General features: G+C 37.6%; 1 protein-coding gene across 1 annotated transcript in view; it reads left to right on the top strand.

Annotated features, from left to right (window-relative positions):
- The window catches only part of EIF1AX (eukaryotic translation initiation factor 1A, X-linked), a 10,565-nt gene extending 1,581 nt beyond the window's left edge, over positions 1-8,984 (top strand). The window contains exons 2-7 of the mRNA XM_009894489.1: positions 485-607; positions 2,422-2,525; positions 4,203-4,253; positions 5,190-5,271; positions 5,379-5,470; positions 7,615-8,984. Coding sequence (XP_009892791.1) covers positions 485-607; positions 2,422-2,525; positions 4,203-4,253; positions 5,190-5,271; positions 5,379-5,470; positions 7,615-7,620 — 458 coding nt within the window. The 3' untranslated portion in view covers positions 7,621-8,984. The remainder of the gene's footprint in view (positions 1-484; positions 608-2,421; positions 2,526-4,202; positions 4,254-5,189; positions 5,272-5,378; positions 5,471-7,614) is intronic.
- Positions 8,985-9,308: the final 324 nt, after the last annotated feature.

The following is a 9,308-nucleotide window of genomic DNA, read 5'->3' on the forward strand; positions in this document are numbered from 1 at the left end:
TTTTTTTTTTTTTTTTTTTTTAACAGTATGATCTCCTGCGTTTTTACGCAGGGCGCTTTATCCTGTTGCCACGTGTGTGCCTTTTAAAAAGGGCATCTTCACTTGGAGCATAAGCTTTCCCCCGAGTATTTCAGGGATTTCAGCACTGCAGTAACCCCTCAAGTTATTCTCCTGCTCCTCAGTGGCTACGTGCATCAGGTTATCCCACCATTGTTTATCAGGTATTTAGTAGCAGCAGTCACAAAACCTGAAAATGGCGATTTTGTGCAAATCCCTGTTGAAGGCTACTGTCACTCTAGAGCAACCAGGAGATATTAAACAGTGGAGGCTCTAATCTTCTAATTACTATGTTACTACTCAATTAAAATTTTAGAGCTAAAAATGTTACAAGCAAGCAAAAAAAGGCAAGATCGCAAAACAGCTGTATAGGGAACAAGCACAGAAATCCCCCTAAGTCTGATTATTTCATTCACTGTATTCACAGATAGTAACGCATGGGTTTTTCTCCCTCCTTTTAATTTAGGCAAAGGAGGTAAAAATAGGCGACGAGGTAAGAATGAGAATGAATCAGAAAAAAGAGAACTGGTGTTCAAGGAAGACGGGCAAGGTGAGTTTTTTCCTATAGTACGGCGATGCCATTGTTTTCAGTCAAACTTTGTAAGTGATGTACATTGGAAATTGATATACAAAGGAAACATCTGGATTCCTTGAGAAATAGAAAGGTATTGTGGAATAAAGAGAGGTATTCTTATTGGGGTTGTATTTGAATTCTAAATGACACATTGAGCATAGGAGGAAGAAGACAATTAGGAAAAGGGAAACTCTAAGTAGCTTCACCACTTAAGAATGAAGCTTGCCTCTCCTTGACCTTATTGTGATGCCGTGTATAATACAGCATGTATGTAAACATTCCTTAGAAATCCCTTGAGCAGCTCTGTGTGAGGGTCTGTGAGCAGCTGGCTTAGGTGATGTAGTTCAGTGTTACCAGTAGTTGCTGGTTGTCTCTTGGGTGCACAGTCCGGTTTTCTGTTTTATACCAACTGTAATGTTTCTTGGATCCTTCGATGAGTGCTCCAAAGTCACTGACCTGGCAGAACAGTACATCTCACTGTTCTTCCGCTGTCCCCTGATGGTTTGGTTGAATTGGCTCCTGGGTTGAGATGTCCAACAATGATTAAAACAGGAGCAATAAGTAAGGCCCTTACTTGGATGTTGACAGGTAAAGTAAGCCATGAGAGTGTTCAGCTGGAGGGTGATGACTAGGATGATTCCCCTCTCCCTTGCCTTTTGGTGACAGTGAGCTCACCTCCTTTTTGGCTTACCCTGTATTGTGTGTCACACTCTCATGGTTGTTCACATACACGCGAGTACTTGCCTAGTGACCAATGAATCTGTTGATTTGTTAGAAATACAGGAAGAAGTACTGACTTAAATTATAGTGAAAGAAGTGACCTCTGAACTAATTTCTTAAGCTCTCTGATATTCTGGGACAGTTGTAAGCAAAAAAAGGAGTTGATTTTGATGCATCTATAAAACTTAAAATCCTTTTCAACTCCCAAGCAAAATCTTAATGAAACATTCTCAGTTATTAATAGTTTCATGTGGTTTTGTTAGACTATCTAGCTTGTGCTAAGGAAAGGTTTCAAAATATTGAAATACAGCTCTGGCTAACTGAGAAAGGGTTTTTTCCTGGTTAGTATGGGCGGTCAGATAACGTTAGAATTCGAACAAGCTTTATAATAAAGTTAGAGTTCTTACAAGCTTTATTCTTTTCAGTTAAATGGTAATACATTATGCTGCAAACTTTAATAGTGTGTGTGAGGTACTTCCGTAGTGATTCCTGGAACTCAGTGAGGGATGGAGATTAAATACGGGGTAAGAGATTGAGGGTGGGTATTGGAGAGCAGCTTTGCAGTTTTCAGCTGAAGGCTGTTGCTTGCCTTTGAGACAGTTTCCAAGAACACCAGAATGCGTCCTTTCAAGAACAGCATTTTTTTTCCATAGAGCCTCTGCAGAAGGGACTCAAGAGTATCAGCTGGGTATACAGAATGTGCTCCTCTCTCCTCTTCCCTCAATGACAGCATGAGATTTTGTCTGTTAGGGCAGGAGCTGCGAGGCTGTCATAAACTTTCAAACTCTGAGTGTGACTTTGATAGCTCTAAAACTTCTCTGTAGTTAGCGTTTCAGAGAGAACAAAAACATGGATACAACCCAGAATGAGCAGTGTTGGAAAACTTTAACATCAACAATGATAATGAAAACTTTGATACATTCAGCGGCCTGTGTGGCTGATCAAAGCTCCTCTCGGCTGTTCGTGTTTGATAAAATGTTACAGCAAATTTTGGTTACAGTGGCAAAAGTTATCGGTTGTTTCATGAACCTGTATTTAGAAGTTTTGCTATGTGTTACTGTCTCTTTCAGAATATGCCCAGGTGATCAAGATGTTAGGCAATGGAAGACTGGAGGCATTATGTTTCGATGGTGTGAAAAGGTTATGTCATATTAGAGGGAAACTAAGAAAAAAGGTAATTCTGAAACATTGCAATAGAAAACAGTGGCATTATGCGTGATATGTACTTCTAAAAATTTACATATGTAGCTCATTGCAAAAGTTAATGTTTCTACTGTTCTTAATATCTTCTTTTTTGATAGTAAAGTAGTTTGTTCTTCTGTTTGTGTTGTTGGCACAAAAATAGGCAGTCTGACTTTTGATGAAACTCCTAGTTGAAGGGCTGCCTTTGGATGTGTATATTTCAGGGGAGGGGTTTTGGCTGCTTATGAAATACGAATTTTTCGTATTCTGGAAACTTATATGTATACCAAATATTTAAAAGGTCCCTAATTGTAGATGGGGAACTTGATGATTATTTGGAAAATCAGCATGTTTTATCTGAGACTAGATCAGTGCTTAGCTTAGCAGGAGAACTTACGTTAACATGAAGACTGACAACCAGCATGGGAAAATAAGGCTGTAAAAGGGTTGTCCAAAGCCACCTCTTCTGTATGCTGTTTCCCAAAACTGGTAATAATTGGGCTTTAATGCCCCACTTAGTTTAATCTGTGAAGGAACTGGATAATTATAGTCATCTTCTCACTAAGTGACTTATCTGAGAATAGTTCAATAAGAGGGGTTTGGGAAGATGTCTTTATAGCATCCTACGGGTACCTCAGATGCCACCATTTCATTGTCCACTTTGTCAGTTCCCAAAATATGTTCATGCAAAGGTGATCTGCAAAAGTTTGTACCTTCAGGGAAGTCAGGTGTACGAGTTTGCAGTCTTAACTTTGGGGACCATCTTTGGATGGTATCCCCTCTTGCCCTCGTCAGATGTTACAGCTTTCTGTCCTCTACTAGCGTATAGTACAGAGGGGGTCTTCTCAGATAGACAGTCTGTTCTCAATAAAAACAGATGTTCGCTGTGTTCATTCTGGATTGTTCCACCTGTCTGTTTTGGGAGACCAGTGAATGCACGTGTCTTGGTACCAGTGTGAGCCCCGCTGGCTGCCAGCAATACACTGCAATAAACTGTTGAAGGTAATAGAGAATGTGCATAGGTGAATGCTAGGTGCTGCAGAATTAATTTGTTGCTATAGAAAACATCACTGAGCTATTCTTTTTTTCTAAAAGAAAGGAAATCTCAACTGAAATATATTCCATCTCCAAAAAAAAAATTAAGCTGATGTGGGATAGAACTATCTTGTGCATTTCAATTATCATGTCCTGGTTTGCAGGCTTCTGGCTTTGCTTTGACTGATTAGCATAGTCAGTTACTAGCAACAACTCAGTTTTCCCGTGCTCTTCACTGTGATTGTCCATCTCCCCCTTCATCAGGTTTTTCTTTCATTTTGGCCCTGGAGGAGTTCAGCTCACAGGGTGGCGGCTTGATGCATTATTTCTGTTTTCTCAGAAGTTAGGGCTTAATAATGACCCTGTTGGCTAGAAGCTCTTCAGAGAAGTTTGATTTGCCTTAGTAATAGCTCCGTAACATGTGAAATAATGTATCTATGAGTATTTATGACCTTGATTTTGCTGTTAAAATATCAAATTGGACATTTCTGTTTTACTGGTTAGAAAGTGAAAATGGTGGCTCTAGTGAAGTGTTTCATGTGTCTCGGCAAACAAACCGAAATGTGCTGTTTGGCTCTTGTGTTATACAACAAAAGTTGAATTCCTGCAATATAACATATGTTTTCTGTTTCAGGTTTGGATAAATACATCTGATATTATATTGGTTGGCTTAAGAGACTACCAGGTAAAAATTCAAAGTAATTTGCCAATGAAGAATATCTTACAAACAGCTTTATTTAATGTTAAATTGTAGCAGATGTCATGAGGAAATTCCCATCTAACTTTCTTTGAATTTGTATTTAGTTTTGCTAAATCATGACTTTTAGTTTCCGTGTGTTACAGAAAGATTGTCTTGAGTAGATGACAAATCCTGGTTCAACTTGTTCTTCTAAATTGCACCCTGAGACTTTGTGAGTGAAGGTGCTTACTCGCATCACACCTGACCTTTTTTTTCCAGGTGTAGCTGTTTGATGCTTGGATCCTGTGATACAAGGGAGATTGAGCCAAGCACCAAACACAGGGATAACCTGAATTTTTGGTAATCAGAATTTTGGAGCCTTGATGTTTAGGCTTTTACCTTAAAAGGCCAATTGATCAGATTAAATTTCCAAAACCGGAGTAGCATAATTTTACCTAACGTAAAGGTTAATGGAAAACAGTTGTCAAATTTTCATTAGGTAAATGCTTTTTCGTGAATGTTAGTGTTACGTCATCAGTTGTTTGAAGATAGATTCTGCTTCTGAAACATACGTTAGAGTTGTAAAACATTTAAGATACTATCTTTTACTGTATATGTTAAACTACTTAAAACTTGAAAGTCTCGACACTTTCTGACTGACCATCAAACACCTCATTCTGTGTGTTCTCTGAAGAAAGATTAATTTCGAAGGCATGAAACTAAACTTCTCAAATTACTTATAATAGGAAAAAATTAAGTTATCACCCATAAGAAATGAAGATATTCTACAAATGAGCATTTTTTACTTCAGATTTAAAGTAACTGGAGGGGAGGGAGAAACAAGGTGTTCTATAAATAATACAGGTGTTACTAGTCTGCTGAAGCTAATAGGGAGTTTTTTCTTCATAGATGACTAACAAATTCTGATAAATTCTTATTTAGGATAACAAGGCTGATGTTATTCTAAAGTACAATGCAGATGAAGCCAGAAGTCTGAAAGCATATGGGGAGCTTCCAGAACACGGTAAGAATTTTTTCACTTCAGATTGGAAGTTCATACTGGACAGGAATATTTAGTCTATCTTGACTTGGTGTGAGTGCGCTCCTTAACTTCTCTAAATCCCTTTTTAGCTAAAATCAATGAAACAGACACATTTGGTCCTGGAGATGATGATGAAATCCAGTTTGATGATATTGGAGATGATGATGAAGATATTGATGACGTAAGTAGTAAATGTATATTTTGTATCATATGCTTGAAACTGTCATCTTTGGCAATACGCTGTTTTTCATTGTTTTAGAGCAAGGAAGGCAATACATTGATGTTCAGAATAGCTCACCTTCTCAGGGACTGCTTCAGAAAGTGGTGTGGATGTACGCCTGCCAGCTTTCTGTTCTCTCTGCTGTCCTGCAATCATCCTCTAGTTGACCTCTAAGCAAATAGTGTGCGTAGTGCCTTACTATTAAAACATAGATGGAGAGCAGTCTTCTCATTACCCTTAAGATGCTTAAAAGAAAATCCAAATCGTTTGACCCCAAAGACCTAGAGTTACGTAGCGGCGTCCATTCTAATGATTGTGCGTACTTATATATGTGTGTGCGCGTGCATGGGTGAGGAGCCGCAGTTAGGTGGGTTGACGACTACGTACATAGATGTAGCTGGGTGTGTTCATATTGGAGGAACTGAACGTAGCCCTCTAAGCTCCTTACAACAAGCTGGTGATGGAAAGCAAAACAGATGATATAGGAAGGTTTAGCAGGCGAGTAGGATTTCCTTGCGTCCCCCGCACAGTAGGCTGGAAGGACCTCTGAGGGAGCAGGCACAACCAGTGGTGGGTCGGCTCCTGTGCCATGTAGGGCGGCTGCGGCCGGCTCAGGTGAGGCAGGGCGAGCCATGAGCTGCTGATGCAAACTACACTGGGCCCCAACTGCTGGAATGGGTGACAGGTTATGTAGGTGTTGTGGGGAATTGCAGGAATACACGTAGGTTCTGATTCCTCTGTAGTTTTAACAACCTCGGTATCTAATAATAAATACAGAAATAATCGAGGGATTTGTGGTTTCAAAAAGCCATAGACTTTAAGTCTCCATTTCTGTTTACATAAAAATCATAAAAAGCTGCATCTTAGTAGTTACTAAAGTTAACCGTAATCCTGAATTTACAGATTGTCACCATCAGTTGTGTTACTGCTTATCACTAAGCCATAGTAACTTACCATGCACACTCAAATTGTAGTAGCAAAATTGTTAGAATTCAAATTATATTGCAAATTGCCGAAGTAGAATCTGCTGTGAAATGTTTTCTAAGATGATACACTTTACTTTGCTGTTGAGAGATGAATGTGTGCAGGGTCAACTGGCTGAGAGGATAAGCAGTAACTTGCTGAGCCAGTGAGTTAACTTAATTGGATAGACTGTTCTAAGTATATTATTATGTTTTAATTCTTCATCTTTTTAGTCCTCTCTCTCTGAGTTGGTAATATGACTAATTCTCTTTAAATGCTTACGTTATTTTGACTTCTTTGAGGTTCTTAGTATATGATGCCTTAGATCAAACATCTTAAAAATGTCAGAGTTTTGATGAATTTTTCTTCAGACTTGTGAAAATTGCACTTTGGACCTGTCAGTTGTTGCACTTACTGAAGATTTAGCTTACTGAATCTAGAAACACTTTCTAGTACTGCATGCTTTTAATAATGCAGCTATTGTAAGATACCAAAGTGATAAGTAGCTGTAGGAATATTGAAATACTAAAACTTGCAAACTAATGGATCTTTGTGTGGAATAATGTATGTGAGCAGCTGTGATTGTTTTTAAGCTTCTGTCAGCCATGCAATATAATATTAATATCATAATTTAAGAAAGGAAAAGACATAAAGAGATAAAAAGTGAACAACCTCTCTGAGGATCATCCTGTTCTGCCTAGAATGAAGGGCGGCTTCCGAGATCAGAGTTAACTTGAAAGACTCGGTGGGACCTTTCCTTTGTTGTCAGAAGAACGGGTAGAAAAACTTGCATTTTGCCAACAAGTTAATTTGGATAGCCACTAATTAGGGAAGTTACCCTTAAACTTGGGTTTGTTTTCATTTTTGAGAATCATGGGCTAATTTATATCTGTACCATTTATGCGTAATTATGTTGGCAGAATCACTCATTTGCATAACTATAGTACCATAACGGTGGTGGGGACATAAGAGGAGAGTAATCGTTCACATGTTAAGAAAACGGGGTATGAGCTGAGCCAAAAAAAGTACTGTATTGAGTTCAGGAAGCCTCCTGTTGAACCGTAAAAATAGCTTAAAGACAGAGTTGCTTGTTGAGAAATGCATGTGAATTAAATACATGATGTGCTGTTTTTGCTTTTCAGATCTAATTTGGAACAGAGGTTTACATTCCGACTTTTTTCCTCCAAGGATTGTTCTACATTGATATTTCGATTATTTTTTGGGTGAAGTCCCTTTCTTTTAAGAAGACTGAAAATTCTCAGTAAAGAGTGTAGTTTGTTACATCAAAAGGATTTATTTTCAATGTTTGTTTTAAAGTATTTATATTTCTTTAGAAATGGATAATGCTGGATTATCACAAAGGTTCAATGAAACGCCACAAATATTTTGTCTCTTCACCAATTAGAGCTTTTACCTCTGGATGTAAGTGAGATACAGTGACATGGGCTGTAAAAGACTGCATTTTTCCCTCTTCTGCTTTCATCACTACAATTCCAGTTAAACTTGTATTTTGAAATAAAAATTGTTTACCCTGTAATTATCATGGATTTTGATTAAATACAAATACCCAGTTTGGATTAGTATCAAATCGTACTATGCAGTGTCTGTCCTCATATCCCTTGCCTTGACGTTAACTTGAAAAAGATTTTGATAATATAAAAGGAAGGCAGAAATCTGCATTTAAATTCATAATGCATGATGAATCTGCTTTTCATGTCTAGTAGCGTGCTGCTATTTTTATACTGATTTTGATAAAAACGCTCATTATTTCAAAGATGTAAATTTGTCACAGTGGAGGGGTAGGGCAGAAGTAAGGATAAAAAGTAAGCAGCATCTCAAATTTGCAGTTGTTCAAAACTGTCTTGTAGGCATAGCTCTTCTGTCTTGCAAGTGCAGTGGTCAAGCTGTAGTTGCAGAAGATGAACACTGGGTGGCACCCAACTGGACAGGGATACTTTAATATAGACCATTAACAGTTGGGTTCGTACTGAAAAATACAAGAAATAGTTTTTCCCCAAATCGAATGCTTAACATTCTTGATATGTTAAACGTGTAGAATATTTTTTACATTATAGAAAAGGTTATGTTAAGAGTAGAGTTTTATTTTAATCTTAAATTCCATACATTGTAAGGTACAACGTTAAAACTTATGTGAACTTTGAATAACAGTATAAATGAGAAAATAAATTTGTGTCAAACGTAGGAAAAGAATCTTTTCATCCAGAATAAATCACTGAAACAAATTAATGGAAAGATTCTTCTCCACCTTCAGACTGGAAAAGTCAGTTAAGGCGCTGAATAAAGACTAACATCGTCATGCAAATATTATTTTGTGATAGCATTAGTTTCTTTGTCTTCAATTATGTATTTAACAACTCTGAAAGCAGGTTAATGGAAAACTTCCTTTTGTGCCATAAAAATCTAATTCTTGACACTTGTATTCGTTATACAGTCTTTTTGGTATGATGTAAAGTGACTACCCCAATAGATAAAAACAAAATGGCTTTAAATATGGAGTGGCCTCATTGCTTTACATGATTTTTAAGGAGGAGTCCTGTGCTAGATGCGAACTCCCAGAGCTTTTGCAGAAATGTCTTCTCTTTTTTCTTTAATTATGGTGTCTATTTTCCGTACATGGATCTGGTATCTTATTCTAGGGATAACATTTTCTTAGTATTCAGCAATTTTACCAAATGTTTCATGGGTTTAAAATATTTGTTGTAAAAACTTGGTAAGTACTGGGGAAAGATACCAATACAGCATTCCAACTCCACTGATTTTAAAGTATATGAATTTACTGTCTTTGTATGCCTATAAGGTTCAATTGTGAAGCAAC

Source organism: Charadrius vociferus, unplaced genomic scaffold (genome assembly GCF_000708025.1).
Source record: "Charadrius vociferus isolate BGI_N301 unplaced genomic scaffold, ASM70802v2 scaffold770, whole genome shotgun sequence".
In the NCBI taxonomy this organism is placed as follows: domain Eukaryota; kingdom Metazoa; phylum Chordata; class Aves; order Charadriiformes; family Charadriidae; genus Charadrius; species Charadrius vociferus.